The sequence below is a fragment of the Rutilus rutilus genome (assembly GCF_951802725.1).
Source record: "Rutilus rutilus genome assembly, chromosome: 1".
In the NCBI taxonomy this organism is placed as follows: domain Eukaryota; kingdom Metazoa; phylum Chordata; class Actinopteri; order Cypriniformes; family Leuciscidae; genus Rutilus; species Rutilus rutilus.
The window spans coordinates 3,552,244-3,570,501 of NC_140209.1; the positions used below are offsets into that span (position 1 = coordinate 3,552,244).

The following is an 18,258-nucleotide window of genomic DNA, read 5'->3' on the forward strand; positions in this document are numbered from 1 at the left end:
CAGCTCTGCTCCTGTCTGAGAGGACACAAGTGCTGTGTGGCCTATTTCTGTACTGTAGCAAAAAAGCATCTGTTGCAATGACACTGGCTCTTTGGAGGATTTCAGAGAACGTTTAAATGTCGGCACAAAACGCTCCGCCAGGCGGACTGGGGCAGAGCGCACAGGCTTCTCTCCATTCGCTTTTAGAAAAGAGCCAACTACTGACGTAAACTGTGGGCCATTGTCGCTTACCAGAGTTTCCGGTATACCATAACGACTGAATGAGCCTCTCAGTTCTTGAATGGTCTTAGATGATGTTGTGGAGTCCGTCCCGTGAACTTCTGGCCATTTTGAGTGAGCATTGACAACCACCAGGAGCATCCCTCAGCTGGACCGGTGAAGGCGATGTGAATACTCTGCTGAGGAGCTCTGGGCCAAGGCCAAGGACGTAAAGGTGAGAGGAAGGGAGATTTTAGATTTTGATGGCATGACAAGCACGTCTTAGATTTCTCTTCAATTTGAGAGTCAATACTGGGCCACCAGATGCAGCTGCGTGCTGGTAGGGGTGGGCGATATACCGGTATGAACGTGAATACCGGTATTATGTTGTGCCATGATATGGATTTCGCAATATCGTGGATAGCGCCGTTAGAAATTCATAAATTAAAATGTTGCAGTTATATTGTTTTGTTCAATTTGGTACTCTTTACAACTTTTAACACTACTAATGACGATACAGAATCGAGGCTGGACTAAACATTTAACATTTTTCTCTACTGTGTCCAACTCGCGTGATTCACAGGCATCAATAATCAAACACAGAGAGCACGGTAACAGTCCAAGTTAATAGAGCACAAACCACCTCCTAAACACACAACAGCAATAAAGCGAGCACATGCAACTGCAGTTTGCGAACTCGTGAGATTAATAGGCACTGCAAAAGTGAACAAGATGAGCAAACATGCAGAAAGTCATGTTGAAGAGCACGAGGAAGAACTGGTTAAAAAGAAGGGGGGCTCCTCTGTCGTCTGGGACTGGTTTGGATTCAAAATCTCTGACATAAATATGCAATTACACAAGTCCTGGCAGCAGACACAAAGACACGGCACCTTGTACCTACGTGGCAAGACATCATGGTCCTTGAGTCAGTCACAGCAGCACTAAAGCCACTCCAGGAATTTACGGATGCCCTGTCAGGAGAAGCATACGCGAGTGTGTCCTATTTGAAGCCTGTCATCCATCTGTTAAATACAGAGGTTTTGTATCCAAAAGAGGGTGATACCGAACTGACTCAGGAGATCAAGACTAAGGTTCTCGATTACTTGAATGACAAGTATACTGACCCAGCAACAGATGAGCTACTCACCATGGCTACCTTTCTTGACCCAAGGTTTAAGACCGTGTACATATCCACTGAGAAGCTTGAGGACATTAAGGTAAGAGCTGCCTCAGAGATAGAAAACCTTCTGGTGGAGAACACTGGCCTGGTAGAATCATCATCTCTTGCAGAGGATCAACCTGAGAGGGAGAGAGAAGCAGCCACGGCTCCAGCAGATCCACTACCATCAGCCAGGAAGCCTAAGAAGAGCCTTTAAGAAGAGCAGCAGTGCATCTGCCTATGCCTCATGTTCACAGAAGCCGATCAGCGAGCAAGAGCTCAACAGCTGCATTCTGGCAATGGCATGTGAGACAGATCCTTTGGAGTGGTGGCGATTTCATGGATCTAATTTCCCACGTGTGAGTTGTCTGGCAAAGAAGTACGTATGCATCCCTGCCACAAGTTGGCCCTCTGAAAGGGCATTCAGCACTGGGGGCAATGTGGTCACATGTAGCAGGGCGGCACTGAAGCCAGAACTGGTCAACAGGCTGGTGTTCCTGGCACAGAACTTGTGAAGAAGTTGATGTGTTCAAGTTCAAGTTGATACTTGATGGCTGAGGCTTGAAGTTTGATAATTAAGTTTGTATTGATGACCCTATTTTTCATGTAGTAATTTTCTTTATCTCCTGTATACTTTAAATACAGTATTTTATTTAATTTTACATCATATTTAATTTAAGTGTAGCCAGGCCTAGCTTGTGTTGTAGGTTTGCACAATTAAAAGAAGAAAGAAGAAAGTCGTTAGTACTAGAGGCTTCAAAAGATTCGTTTGAAACCATTACAGAGTTATAACATATTTGAGTTTGTAATTACTGTATTTTCCATGTAGCAAACTACTTTCATTTTCTTCTCCTGTGTTCATTAGATATTTTATTTCAGGTTATGTAATATTTAATGTAATTCATACCGGCCTATACCTCATGTTGCACGTTTGCACTTTATGATAAAAACAATGGCACAATAAAAAAAGATTGTTCAGGTCTATGTCCAAAGAAATCCCTCACCTTTTTCTAAGTATAATGGTTAAAATACATATTTTGCCTGTATTTTAAGGTGTACTAAAATGTGATTCCAATTTTTTTTCCTCATATCGCAATATAATATCGATATCGTCTGAAAAGTGAAAAATATCGTGATATGAATTTTAGCTCATATCGCCCACCCCTACGTGCTAGCGCCCAGAATACCCTAGCAACCGCCTAGCAACCACCCAGAACACCTTAGCAACCCACTAGAAATACCTTAGCAACTTTTTAACTTCAAACTTTCTGGTCCAAGCTTTCTCAGGCCAACTTAAAGTTTGTCTCGATCTAGTTAAGTTAATTTCCTCGCACTCCAGAGACCAGGGCCCGGTTCCCCAAAACGTTCTTATCGCTAAGTAGTTCTTAACATATTCCTTAACCTCTCTCTTAACGTTATGGCACGATTCCCGACACGTTCGTACGCTAAGTATATCTTCTGTAAGTCACACTTTCGTAAGGTTGGTCTGGACCGCTCTTAGCTTCACCTTATCACTGTTGCAGGTCTACATGAATATAATTCTGAAGTTTTAATACACCCAGACAGTGCTCAGTTAGGCTAATTCAAGTGTTTTCATGCAAAGAATAAAATTGTCATTACACTGATTGTTGTTAGATTTTTAAGTACATTATTATACAATATTATTAATTTAATTAAAACGCTCTTTTAAAGGCCAGTGAAAGCATAGGCTACTGTCAGTTAAGTCCTATTCGGACGCTAATATTGTTTCTCATGGGCTCGTACGGTATTTTAAACATTTACAGGGGCGAGTCGGTGATTTTAGTGCCATCCGAATCCATAATATCAGTGTTTTTCTCACCCAACCCGCATAAAAATCCCTGTCCAAATTAGTACCTTCTGTTTTTTGACAAACAGGTCGTGTGGGAATTTAATTGCCGTCTGAATCCACATCTCTGAGTTTAGAAGAGATTCAAAATTCATGGTTTAAATCCTTTTTGATCACTGCCGAGCACCGTACGCAAGATGTACACTTTTATTACTGAAATGCTGGAAAGTATTTACAAGAACAATATTTCATCGCAGCTCCATCTCAGTGAACAAAAATGAAAAAGAGAAGAAGGCACGTACATTTTTTAAATGGTTATTGTGGCAGCAATATATGATACAATTTTAAAATATGTAGGCTAGGCTATTATAGTTTGGATTACTTTTTTATAATATCCCATGAGTCCTAATAAATGCAATTTCAACTATTTCTGAAGTGCTTCTTTAATAAAGATCACCACTTTCTCACATAAGCAGCCCCTGCACGAGAGAATAGTTGATTCTCGAGTCGTCGATATCAGCGGATTCATCAGCATCGCCACGGACAGCGCCGGGTAACGTCGCACATAAGAAGGTATATCTTAAGCAGCTTCCTAAGGTATAGTTCGGGGAACACACTCAGAAACATAAACAACTTTGGTAAGATATATCTTTTGAGTCTTCTTAGCGCGCAGAGTGAGCGTTATCGGGGAACCGGGCCCAGCTCTATTTATGTCCGTACGCAACATTGCATTTAATGGGTGAGGAATTGTAGCCAGGTTTGGAACAAATCTTGCATAATAATGAAGGCCGAACTTCTCCAGTCGCCTCCATATTTGTCAGGTGATGACCATTTTCATCACTGATGACACAGAACTTGTTGAGTTTTGCATTTTACTCACTCGTGAAGTCTCATCAAGCACCGCTGTCACTTTGAGCAGTGTCAACTCAGCATCAGCATCTGAGGTCGTGCCATCATCACATTAACATCCACCTTATGAATTCGTCTTTCTTCATCTGATCCTTATTATTCATGAATTCACCCTAGACTCAAATGATCTCCAAACTCTCAGTGCTCCGCTAATCTCTTTAACACAGCCACGTATTGGGCGATACTTTCACCCTCAGCTTGATTTCGTCTGTGCGATCGGAGTCTCTGCGATCTCAGTTGGCTTGGGGGTAAAATGTGTTTGCAGTGTGCTCACAATTTATATTATGTCTGCATCAATATGCTAATATAGTACTGCTTATAGCCTATATATTTCCTCGAAGGAACATCTCAGCTACAGCTAGATAGATGGTATTTGTGTAGTTAGATGATGGTGGGGAGTGTGTAGGAGTGTTTTAAAGAGCTGTGCCGTGTAATAACGTGAAGAAGAGCTTTTCTCTGAGGATAATCCGACTCGGCTGATTCACACTCTTTCATGTGTGTGTGTGTGTGTGTTGTAGTTCTGAGTTTTAAAGTTTATATGAACATGATTACTCCGTCTACGCTGGACTGGGGAAGAGCTGATTTTTCCACTTCATAAACTGATTTCTATTTGATCATGATTTCTATTGTGGAGATAACCCCTAGAGGGCAGTGCAGTGCCGGAGTTTCACTTGTGTAACACCGTTCGTACTATTAATTAAGTTGATTAAAATATTGGAGACATTTTACAGCATTTTGACCACATTGTCTGTATTTCTAATGTCCATGATAAATACAACGCTTCCTATACATTAATTTCCCCCCAAAATGTATATCAGTAAATGTTCTCTCTAATAGAGTTTTTTTTTTTATTGTTAAATATATTTTAAAATCAATTGTGTGGAACCACTTACCATACATTTTTTTAGTAAATTCAACTTTCATTTTTTTCAGTGTGGAGGTCTTTATGTTGAGCCAATACATTTACTCTGGAATAAAAAATAAAGAGACTTAAAAGTTAAAATATATACAGTATTTATTTAAACAAAAATAATAAACAACTATATACAAACTCCTGACTACATTCACCGTGGGGAAACAATTGAGGAAGTCATATCAGGTGGAATGGCTGGGGTAAAGCAAGGGGTTTAGAGAAAGAGGAAAAGGAAAAGGAAGGGAAAGGAAAAGGAAGGGAGAGGAAGAGCTGTGACAGAACAGTGTGATGCCTACACTTTGTACATTAACAAAAGACTGCACATTAATCATCACATAAAGTATAAAAATCCTGGACAACTTTTAATGCCAAAACTTTTGGTGTGAAATCCAAATCCAGCATTACTCTACTGGATTTGGTCTTTCAGACATCGGGCAATATTTAAAAAAAAAAAAAATCATTTCCCAGAGGGGTGAAATGAACTCCATCATGCAAAAATTGTCCAGGATCTCTATGCTTTATCTGAGGATGATGTACAATCTTTCCACCAAGAGTATGAACAAAGAAAGACATCACACTGTTAACATAGCGCCGGGCTTTGTCTATCTTCTTGGGGTGTGAAGACCTCCACCGGCATCTCTGGGTGATGGCAGAGAAGATGATTTTCATCCGAGGGAACTGCCGATGGAGGTCTTGCAAGTCCTGCTTGATCCCTGCAGCAAGCTTCACGCTTTTAACGGCCCCAAGGTCATTGCCACCACAGTGGATCAACAGGACATCTGGCACAGCTCTTCCTCGAAGGCACTGATGGAAGAAGGAGAGGAGATTTCTCCAAACCATGCCACCCCAGCCAAACCACCGGACCTGGGCATTCAGACCCAGGTTGGTCCCGATGGTCTCCCTCGCATGTTTTTCCCCACGGCGAATGTAGCTGTCCCCAATAATATATATTTTGGGTCCTGTTTATTGTAAAACAAAAAGAAAACAACATTACCTTTAAAAAAGGATCTGGTGTAATATTAAATGTAACTTAAATTATATTTAATTTTTCCATATTTTACGGAAAAAAATTCCATATTTTTCATATCAAAATATATTTATATTTATATAAATATATTTTAATATAAAATAAAATAATATTTTACCAAATATAATTATTTTATTTTATATTAAAATATATTTATATTTATATATTTATATTTATATATATATATATATATATATATATATATCCCCTTAACGCCTGAATTTATATAGCTGTATATATAAAAAAAAAATTATGTGTGTTTTTGCCTTTAAGTAGATGGTAAATAATGTTGAGATTATCAATTTCACTTTTGCACAACAAATAAATATAAATTTTGGTATGTTGCAAATTTGCAACAACAGGCATTTAGGGTAATTTGTTTTACAAAATGGTAAAATTAATAAAGCACATTTTCCCATCTCAGGTATGTAGATTTTATTCATGGCACAAAGTTGTTAGAACTTATAAACTTTAATTGACAAATTAATGAATCTTGACAACAGCAAGAAACAAAACACTCTCCTACTCCCTAACATTGACAGTAGTTTTTATACATTCCATGTTACACTCTGTTTAACTCTTTCCTTGTTTCTCCAGTGCATACATTATATATTATTATAGTGTTATATCCTAACATGCTATTTTTTGTAAAAAAAAAAAAAAAAAAAAAATGTTTGGCCTGAAACCATCTAAATACAGCATTATTATAATATGTAGCCATTAGCCAAATCCAGCCGTTATGGACCAATGTCGCAAATTTGAAAAATATTCGTCACATGAAGTTTATATGAATAACATAGCTATAGAAGCAATAAATAAGCTAGTACATATTTTTATCTTAGCACAACTTAACTCATTTTGGGCAATTTCTCCACATTTGCGCACTTGATATGCGGATTTTGCAAACCAAAATATTAGCTTCGGTGAACCGGATGTAGTTCCCACTCCGACCGCTCCTACGAGAAACCAGTGCGTGCAAAATGTTCCTAGGTATGTATCGAATGTGCACAAACAGGCATTGGGGGAAAACACACGCTATCTCGCCTGCAGTCTGAATGGAAGGGGTTTGTTGCAAATTCGCGACAGTGGGCGTTAAGGGGATATATATATATATATATTTTTTTTTTATATTTAAATTTCAGTGTATTTAGATCAATCTCAAATTATTTTCAAATTCAAAATCTCATGGTAAAATCACAATACAAGATTTTTATTTCTAGATATTTTCACGTAATTTTTACTTACTCTTGGCCTCTGTGGAGATGAAGGTGGATGTAATGTTAGTGTCTCTTGATGCCATTTTTGTCTAAAATGAGGATAACAAAAAAATAAGACAATGACTAACAATCCATTCAAATAGGCTATTGCTTCTGTATGAGAAAGCAGAGGTGTGTTGCATTAATAACTAATTGCTAACATATTTAATGCATGTTAACATTAAATTATAGGATGCTAACCTAGCTTAAACAGACTTCATGAGCTAACGTTAAATATGAAGTTGATTTAGCTGTCTGCCAAATTGTGATATTAGTTTAATTGTAGTAATATGAGTACTCATATTTTACAGTTTAGAATATATTAATGTTTTATTTTTTAAATATGACTATGTGGTTAGTAGTTGTATTTACCTTATTTTAATGAGGTACTTCAATCAGCAGACGGAGCAGACAGAGTTCACTTAAAATCATAGCTTAAAATACAGGGGCGCGTGCTTGCGATTGATTCTGCGAGAGTGAGGGCGGGGCCTTGATTTCCGCGGCTTTACTTCCTGCTCACTACTGCGCATGTCTGGTCCCGAAATCGCTACTGCGCAGACTCAAACCCAAGATGTCAGCGCCATATCGGGACTCTGGCGGCTTCACTTTTCACCAATGGAAGACAGCGAAGGGGCGTCGTCCATCTTTTTTTACAGTCTATGGTTCGTACTATTAAGTTGATTAAAAACATTGGAGACATTTTACAGCATTTTGACCACATTACCCTTTTTCCTCTGTGTCTGTATTTCTAATTTCCATGATAAATACAACGCTTCCAATGCATTAATTTCCCCCCAAAATGTATATCAGTAAATAGAGTTGTTTTTTTTATTGTTAAATATATTTTAACAATTATAATTGTCAAATTTTCCAGATGGCATTCAAAACTTGAGGGACGCAAGAGGACAACTCATTGAGCTTTACTGTTTTTATTTACCTCTGTTTGCAGAGGTGTCGCAGAAGTGATCAAAACAAATATACATTAATATAAAAATATTATATAAAACTAACATTTAACATCTCATTCACCATCACCATATTATTAACTATAATCAACTAAATCAAATGCCTTGACATTCAATTATAAATGTTGAAAGCACACCTTTCAAGCTCAAATAATTGTTCAACACAAATCATGCAAATCTTAGCATCAATTCCATCAAATAAGCTGAAACACAATAATTACATTTTACAGCTTCAAAGTTGATATTTTACATCAACATCATTTAAATAGTTAATGTTCACACCAGTTGCGTCTTCAAGCTTGAATTTGATCTGAATGTGTGAAAGTCTTTGTTAGTCAATGATGAGATCTTCTCCAAACTCTTCTTCTTCTGTTGATATTTGCGGCAGACTAGACACGACAATGGCGTATTGCTGCCCTCCTCAGTTCATTTGAAGTATTACAGTTTTTCTCAATTGTTTACACACAAATACTGGTACTTGAGACACGTTGAACACAACATGTAGCTCATGCCCCCCCCCCCCCCCCCCCCCGAACCAATCCTGCTAAACTACAAGCACAATTCCTGCTTTACACTCAAACTGCAGCTCTAAAACACACTTTTTCCAAAACTCTACACACAATTCTCTGCACTTGGCACAATTTTCATGCAGAAAATCTCTTGTTTCACAAGGAACACACACTGCCTCATCACATGGGCAAACACCCGTCACACAGTTTTACAATCAGCAATCAGAGCTTTAGCATAAAAGAGAGTTTTTTATGTTTGTTTTTCAGTGTTCAACTGGTTCTTATAATTGTCTATTCATATGATGGTTTGTGTGTGACATTTGAAAACAAAATACCATTTTGAGAAGAAATAACATTGTTTTGAATGAAAAGTTTCCTTATGCAGGAGAATTGGAGGGTTTTGCTCATTGTGTGTGTGTGTGTGTGTGTGTGTGTGTGTGTGTGTGTGTGTGTGTGTGTGTGTGTGTGTGTGTGTGTGTGTGTGTGTTTTGAAAGGTAGAAAGCTAGCTAGGTAATGCTTGTCAGTACCATATACAGTACTCGATAGGCACTCAAGATGGTGGCAGTCAACTGGAAAAAGAGCGGATGACGTAAGAGGTCACGTGACTGATATTCATGTATAGGCAACGTCAGCACATTGAAATTAGCAAGTGTGAAATGTGTCAAGAAGCTCAGGGCAAGTAATGAACTGGTGTTTGAGTTGATAAAGGAGTCTGGATCTGATATATTCTCAGGGCTGGAGAGAGTAAAGCAGAACGTTATAATCCATGTGTAGAAACTCTTCCAGAAGGCATTGTCATTGTCATGGATGGTGGAGAACGTTTCAGTAGTAAACCAATTTTATTACTAATAATTTAATGATTTTATTTCTAGAATTGAACTGCATGCAGGAAACTCTAAAATGAGGAAGTGAAACTAACAGAAATGCAAAAGTAGAGCCTGTCCATCGTGTTCAGTCTGAAGCGTTGAGCGTAAGTGTGTTTGAGCCAGTGTGGTGAACAATATTGTCACATTATGTGCGGTTTAGTGTTGTTTTCATGGACTTTCAGGTTCTTGTCATTTGTCACATGTCTTTGTTCAGATTCCCCCACTCATCTATCTCTGTTTCCAGTTATGTGTGTTTCTTTTTTTCTGTTTCATTCAACCAATAACTGATTTGATTGGTCACTTCCAGTTTTAAATGATTGTTGTCCAACTATTTTAGCTTTACTAAAAACACATTTTTTTGAACAGGAACTCACGCCTCTTGCCCTCTCTAAGTGGAACTTACTCGTGTGTCTTTATTTAGTTAAAGATAGTGTTTCCTCGTTATTTCGAGCTGGTGTAGTCGCTAAGAATCGAGCCACTTGCTACATGAGCAATAATGAAAAATACATTTGCACTGAAATCCACTCAGCAACACTTCTCAGAGTTTCATCTCAGGCTGTCAGATGAGAGGAAGTTAATAACCACAGGAGGAGATGATGATGTTTAAAGGAGGAGCTGTAACTATATCTAATGAAGAGGAAGACTGACAGAAACAGAAAATGGCTGATAAGTGTGATCTGTGTGTGCTGGGACTGATCATTCTCTCTTCACTTCTCACAGGTAAAGAAATCTGTATTTTCTCTAAAGACATTTAGTGGAATTAGTCTGGAAAGAGTTCATTTGAACATGCTCAGTTTATTCTTGCACACATTCACGTTGTGATCTCAGAGTTGTGTATTGATACACACAGATCATACTGTATTATTCCTGATACTGGACATAGTGTCACTCAAACATCTGATGATGAAGAATTATCTTCATATTAAGAGTGTGTCAGTGATTTGAACAGCTCTCTGATAAAGACTAATAGTTTATTCTGGAGAGTGTGTTGTTTGCATTAAATGAGAAATAAAAGACTGTATTTGAATCTTCTGTTTTTTAATTGTGTTTCAGGAACCAGTGGAGATCATGTGTTCATCAGTTCTGGTGAAAATGTCTCTCTGTCCTGTAATAAAGCTCTTTCTGACTGCAAATCAACTACATGGGGCTACTATAAGAGAGATTCAGGGAGAGTTGAACTGATTGATCGAGGGATAAAGAATAAAGACTCAGAGAGACATGAGAGACTGAGTCTGGAGTCTGACTGCTCTCTGAACATCAAGAACGTCACAGGAGAAGATTATGGATATTACAGATGCAGACAATATGTGAATGGAGAACAAGGTGCTGATGTTTATCTGAATGTTCTTCATGGTAAGTTTATGATTATGTGGTCAATTTAAAAACTCAGATGATGATTGAAGAGTCTGTGATTTGTGTCTTGTTTTCAGTTTCAGTGTCTCCATCTTTATCTTCATCATCATCATCATCATCTTCATCATCATCATCATCATCATCTTCATCATCTTCATCCTCAAAGACTGAGATCAGTCCAGGCCGCTCTGTGACTCTCTCCTGTCAGTTGTATGCTGTTTGGGTCAGTTCTGAGGGATATGAGCTGTTGTGGGTGAATCAGGCTGGTGTTGATCTGAAGACAGACTCCAGATATCAGATATTATCATCATCATCAGATCAAGATCGCTGTATCATCCTCACTCTGACTACAACACTCCTGAATGAAGATGACAACAGAGAGTGGAGATGTCAGCTTACTTGCAGAGATCAACTCGTGACCTCAGTCAGATTCACTGTCAAGTATTCAGGTGAGAAATGAATGAGTCTCATGAATGACTGTTAAAAGTCATCCTGTGTTTTAACTAGTTCAAATATAATGATGCTTTTGTACAGTATGAATCATCTGAACAAACATCCGTCCTTTACAGCTCCAGCTGATTTAACGACAGTGCTTCGTCTAACATAAGTCTATAGAAAATATGAATGTTACCATATAGATATTTTACCTCACTGAAATATGTAAGAGTTGATTGAAATCACATTCCGGTCGTCATCTGTGCCGACGGCTTTTGTCTTTGTCTATAATTGTCCCCAATCATCCTTTTCAGCTCAAGCTAATACAACACCACCAGACACAGACTCTTATCATTCAAATACAAAAGGTCACAAAACACATAATTAGTCATTCTCCTCCTGACAGCTTGAGAGTGAAGTAAGAAGATAATAGATGACAGACTCGTGCACATATTCATCATTTCTGTGATGTGAAGCTCCAGTATTATGTGATGATGATGTTGTGTATATGTGGCATTATGTGTTGAACTGAACTAACAGACGTGATCCACAGATCCAGCTGATACAGCATCAGAAACTGAAGTCAGTGTGACTGCTGGATCATTATACAGAGGTACGACACGTTCATTTATACTGACAGCTTTATAACATTAAACTATCAGTCAGTCTGTAAATGCTTCATCAATAACTGTTGATAGTTGAATACCCTTGACTTCAGTCATGTACAGTTTCTCTTCTTCCTCTCATGTTTCCTGCAGTGATTGTGATTATTGTTGAGATGGCAGTGTTTGCTGCTCCTACTGTGATTCTTCTTCAGATCATCTGTGCAAGAAGAGCTGGTGAGTTTTGAGCCGCACACAATCTGATGATTCACACTCATCTGATCTGGAACAATCTGCAATCATGATAAAAACACATACGAGAGGTCAGTCAATGCTTTTATTTTGCAGGGAGGAAGGACTCGAAGCACCCAGAGGAAATAGAGATGCCCACAATATTAGAATAAAATACTGATGAGTTTAGAGCCAATCTGCAGCAATATTTACAATAGCAGAAACTTACAGAGGATTGTTCATTGTTTTATTTTCTTCTTCTCAGAAAACAGAGAAAAAACTCTGAGCGCTTATAGTGACATAATCATGTTTAGATTAAAATGGTTTGGGTTTTTTTTACATATAAAAGCCAGATTTATTTTCATTTATATGGATTTTATGGATATATTTGCCTACAGTGTTGAAAGTCATTCTCTTGCGCTTCATATGTAAACTGCTTTAAATATAATATTAATACAGTAATGGACAGACTCAGACTGTATAATCTCTCTCTGTTCTGTGTGATGGAGCTGATTTGAGGATTCTTGGTGTCAGGGTTTGGGTAGGTGGAAGTAGCGAGGACTCACGTGCAGATCAAATGGGCTTTTATTAAGCATAAAATAAAACAAATACAAACAAAACTACCCCGAGGGGGAAAAACAAGACAGACTTGACTTTGACTCGGCTTGACTTGACTTGACTTGACGGCAGGGAAACACACAGTGTAGATACGACAACGAACCAGCACAGGACTGAAGACACAAGGAGACTAAATAGGGAGCACAAACAAAGCAGGTAACGAGGGAGGACAGGTGGGGAAAATGAACTAATAATCAGGTAACAAGGTGGGCGGGGTTAGACAATCAACTGGAGAGCACATGGCACAATGAAACATACATGACAAGCCATGTGCTCACACCAAACATTACAAACACCTGAGCACATGGCCAGCAAACAATCACCAGCCATGTACCCCAACAAAAGACATGAACACGCAGCTAATGAGAAAACTCATAAGCCACGTGTTCACACAAAACATAACATAAAAAGCACACAGCTAGGAAAACAAGCTGCGTGCTACACAGTACAAGACAAAAACATGAAATGGGAGCACATGAAACAAAGCACAGACAAGATAACATACGAGTGTCAGGGCTCTGTCACAAAACCAAGAAATAGACCAGACAGAAGTGACAGAACCCTGACACTTGGATCTTATCTGTTCATTCCTGTTTTTAGCATCTTTTTTCATTTTGAATGATTGCTATAATTGTCTTAATAAACCTCTGCAGTTGTGTTTAATAAGTCTCCTTTCCTGAGATGTTTGTTAGGAATATGTTAATTCCCCTTCATGAGCTGGTAATGTATCTGTAAGTCCACTGAAGCGAGTTGTAGTTGAGAAGCCGCTTCAGTAACCGAGAGCTAGATATTGGGTCTTAAACACCTCACGACACCCTGAAGGACCCACTGAGAGGTCAGACTTGAAGCACTGTTCCTGAGATGCTCTTCTTGGTGGTTAACTGTAAGCAGCAGACAGATCGAGCAGAGAGAGAGAGAGAGAGAGAGAGAGAGAGAGAGAGAGAGATAGAGAGAGAGAGAGAGAGAGAGAGACGCTCTCTCTATCTCTCGGAGCCCTACAGTCTATGGTGTAAACATGACTTCACCGTCTCCAAAAGACGCTGTCTTGCTCGCTCTCCCTCGCACATATTAATCAAAATAAATCGACACGGTGGTAAAAGGTCGGAAGACCAAAGTTTCATGTGTAAATACAGTAACACACCATTGCGATACATCCATATGAAGACGTTGTTCTGCAGGTTCATCGTCTACATTTTCATCTCGCTCCGGCTCCGACTCTGGCTCGAACATGTAAGGCTGGCTGGACAAGTCTTCCGTTGTTGACATTTTGTTAATAACGTGTGAATAAAAAGTTTCTGTGCCGCTAGTAATCCTATCTCTGCTATCAGACTACAAAAATGGCCGAACGGGGTGGAGTTGAACCTCTGCAACCTGGAGAGGGGGCGGGGTATGAAGTGTCTCAATTGTATTTAAAGAGACCGCACCAAAACGGGTTGCTCTGAGATGCACATCAGAAAAGGGGTAAAAAGGGGGCTTGTGGAGCTATAATAATGAGGAATTCAGACCCAAGCATTGCAGTTCCGCTTTATATAGACTACAAATGTATGATTTATATGTAAAAAGGAACAATTTAAAAGCATGATATGTCTCCTTTAAAATAACACACACATCAGTGTCTGTCATGAAGAGTCATTAACTTAAGATTTCACTCATTTCTTTCTAAAACATATTCATTGTGAATGCTAATAACAAAACTAAGATATGTAACTGTGCTGTCATGCATAAATAACACATTATGGTGAAATATTATTATCACGTCATGTTGCAGGCAGTGTTTAAATTAGACCCACATACATTTTGCAGACTATTTCATTTTCCGTTGATGTCACCTTTGTTCTCGTAAACATATTGTAACCTAAAGTAGCTAAAAGGATGTTAATTTGCTTAAACATGAGCAAAGTGCACTCATTTATAATCACTAAAAATCACGTTTGCGGTGCGTATTTCTTTCTGTACCCATGTTATCAGGTCAGAGCTTCACACTGCACGCGGATGCGGTCCGGCAATGCGTTCCAGGAGCGGTGCGTATACAGCAGTATGGAAAGCCAAGAGGGCCAAAAACAAGTGAATTAAATACGCGTCGAATACGCGTGACAAATCAGCGCGTTAAATATCAACACGTAAATACATGTAAAATACACGTGAAATACACGTTAAGAATCAGTTTGAACGGGTCAGTGTCATTGGCTGCTGAAGACTTGGGTCTAACCATTTCTGTGAGCTTAGGGGGGTGTACCATTCATAGACTAGGCTGCCACCATTGAACATACTATAGATCAGCTTATTCAGCCTGTTTATATTGCCCTTTTTTTGTATAACCTATAGAATAATATATTTACTATATTCACTCATGCCTTTTTGTAAATAAACACATTATTGGACATTCTGGGCTCTATTTTAATGATCTGAAACGCAAGTATCAAGCGTGAAATGCAAGTAACTTTGTGGGCGGATCTCTGGCGCTGTTGCTATTATACCGGTGGGATAAATGACTCTTGCACCCGACACAAATCTAAAATGTGTTGGTCTGAAGTAGCTTCATTATTCATAGGTGTGGTTTGGGCGTAACGTGAAATAAACCAATCAGAGCGTCATCTCACATTCCCTTTAAGAGCAGGCGTGCTTGTTCCATGGCGGATTGCTATTATAACGGCGGATTTGCCAGGAGCGGTTCACAGCCGAGGAGACCGGCGTTCTCGTCAGGGCCGTAACACACAGAAGTGACATTGGGGATGGAGAAACACACCCAGATTAGCTTCGGTTAAACAGGCACATGATAATTTGGGTAAATGTGTAAGCTAGATTTATGCCTATTTTTTCACATCTTCATGGACACAACAATGATTTCCCCCGTGTGTTTTATAATATTATATAGGCCTATATATAGTATTTATATGTTTTTATATATATATAATATTTATAATAGTGTGTTATGTAATATTTTTCCTTGTAATATTGTATGATTTGCAAAAAATGAAAACGGCTGCTTCTGTGTAGATGAGAGAATCAAAGTGTATGTGAGTTGTGCACACGCTACATTGATTATGGCCAAGCATGCGCCCTTAAAATAGCATATGAAAACATGCGCAACGCGCCACTGACTTTAGACTAGCTTCAAAATAGCATCAGGGAACGTTTGCGCCAGAACACGCCTCCTCTTTTCGCTGAACCGCCCCCGGGAGCGCAAGTTGATTCCCTAGTTTACCGACGTGCGTCTGTGGAGGGAAAAGTCCGCTGTGCGTGGGTGCAAAATAGGCAGTGTTGGGGGTAACGAGTTACAAAGTAATGGATTACAGTAACGATATTACTTTTTTGGGTAACGAAGTAAAGTAACGCATTACACTAAAAATATAGGTAACTACACTACTTTACTAGACTATAGGAACGCGCTTTCCTGCGTTACCCAAGCCGTGTTTGCCTGCGTGTAAAGCTCTGATCTGTTTAAGTGGTGTGCGTGCATGCCTGTGTGTGTGTGTGCTTCCCTGGGCACCGTTGTCATAGAGATCGATGTGAGTGACGTAGCTGCTGGTGCGAAGGGGAGCGGGAAATGGAGACGGAGACAGGGGGTTTTGGCCAGTGGCGATATTCACATTACTTTCAGTTTATTGCTCGAAAGGACAAAAATATTCGTGTGAAATGCACTCTATGCCCAGGCAACAAGTACTGGCCATCGGGACTACCGGGAGATTCCCAGTGGGCTGATGTGCCTTTAGGGCCGAAATCTCATTCTTTTTTTCTTTTTCTGTTTTTTTTTTAACGGACCATAAAACTTGTACATCGACGGCCCATTCGTTTTGCTTAATTGGCGGCGCTAGGATAAGTGCGTGCCGGTGTAATGTATTAGTTAAAGTCTGCGTCAGTTTTTTTTTCCTGATAGCTGACCGGCCCATGAAACACCTTGGCCCATTGGATCTTTTCTTGATTGACACTGGGCTGGTCCAATCACATCTTTAAACACCTCCCCCTTTGGGCTTTGAGCGAGCGTGCAGTGTGTCAGTGTGTATCTGTCAAAGAGATGGAGAAGAAACGCAAGGAATGTGCAGAGAAATATTGTGAAAAATAGACACAGGCCTTCAAGCAGACGCTGTAAAATGTGACTAAATGTTTTCTGCAGCAGCAGGACCTTCATCAGCTCCAGTGATGATGATGAGGATAGTGAGGAGGATCAGGACAGAGATGAGAAAGTGTAGAGCCTGCGGTAAGCAGAACTAACAGTTACTTTCAAAACACTTAGGCTATGTCATGAGTGTAGGAACCCATTACCCAGTAACGCACTATTTCCACATCTGCATAGTTGACGATTACCGTAATTTACTATAAATTTAATGAGAGGCGTTTGTAAACCATGTTTTCCGCCAAAATAAAAGCTTGATGCAGTGTCCGTCAAAATAAAAGAGCATGTGCTTATCTCTCTTTCAAGTATAGAAATTAGTACAAAACTTTTTTTTTTTTTTCAGTGCATTTGTTTTACAATATTTGTCTATTAGTGTGCTATTATTATTATTATTATGGCCAAAATGCCAGGGCCAATTTATTTTTGTCCCAGTCCAGCCCTGATTATGTGTCTACCACCGCGGACATTTGTCCTTTATCCAGTTGTTTGTGGATTTTACAGTGAGGCATATTTCTTTGTGCAGACATGGATATTGTTCTTTCATATGGTTTTACATGCCATTTTGTATAGGCTACATTTATAAACACTATGCGGACAGGCTAAGTGATGATAGGGCTATGATGTTTGTTCATGTATCTACACAGTAAATTAAGAAACGGGAAAGTAAAGTAATAAGTAGTGAAGTTACTTTTCAAATGCAGTAACTAGTAAAGTAATCTCATTACAATTTACAGAAGTAACTAGTAACTAATTACTTTTTTTGAGTAACTACCCCAACACTGAAAATAGGAATGATACATGCGTCGGTGTACAAAGTCAATTGCTCTGGGTGCGAGATAGGGCCCTCTAGCTTTAACATCTAAGCATTAACATTTGTGTGGGGAAATCAGTTCCAGTGGAGGGAAGCAGTCAATGCAGGATTAAGATGCAGACAGCATGTGGACATTCTTGCAGGACCTGTTAGTAGTCCGGCTATTGATGCACTTCAAACTGTAATTAATATTCTGCAACAGTAATATTCTATTGTCTCTAAATAAATTCTATAAATCTCTGGCTGGGCCGGGCCCTTGGTCAAGCAGTTGTGTTACAAAATGCAACGCGTCACGTGTCAAATGCGAGACACATGCCTCCTCCACTCGCACATCACACCGGGGCCGGGATAATAGGCTTTCAATATATTTATTTTGTTTAAAAATATTCTATATTCTAAAACCTTGTTGAATTATATTTGTGTAGTAGGCCTACTCCTCCTAGGCCATCCAAAGTTCATTCTTGTTCATTTTCTGTGAACATCA

The 18,258-nt window shown here is 39.1% G+C and overlaps 2 protein-coding genes across 3 annotated transcripts in view; both read left to right on the forward strand.

The window, feature by feature from the left end:
- LOC311302500 (uncharacterized protein) overlaps positions 1-11,383 on the forward strand; it is a 64,531-nt gene extending 53,148 nt beyond the window's left edge. The window contains exon 4 of the mRNA XM_084428440.1: positions 11,281-11,383. The gene's annotated coding sequence lies outside the window, so the exon portion shown is untranslated. The remainder of the gene's footprint in view (positions 1-11,280) is intronic.
- LOC311302347 (uncharacterized protein) lies at positions 9,404-12,771 on the forward strand. 2 transcript variants are annotated; one of them, XM_084428158.1, is made up of 6 exons: positions 9,404-10,330; positions 10,664-10,963; positions 11,041-11,412; positions 11,952-12,011; positions 12,157-12,237; positions 12,349-12,771. In XM_084428158.1, exons 1-6 carry the CDS (start codon positions 10,270-10,272, stop codon positions 12,402-12,404), a joined length of 930 nt encoding a protein of 309 aa, XP_084284284.1. In that variant the 5' UTR covers positions 9,404-10,269; the 3' UTR covers positions 12,405-12,771. The 2 variants fall into 2 exon arrangements, 1 of the variants encoding a protein (XP_084284284.1); XR_014629559.1 differs by lacking the exons at positions 9,404-10,330; positions 10,664-10,963; positions 11,041-11,412; positions 12,157-12,237 and having other exon boundaries at positions 11,805-12,011; positions 12,349-12,388.
- The last annotated feature ends 5,487 nt before the right edge of the window (positions 12,772-18,258 follow it).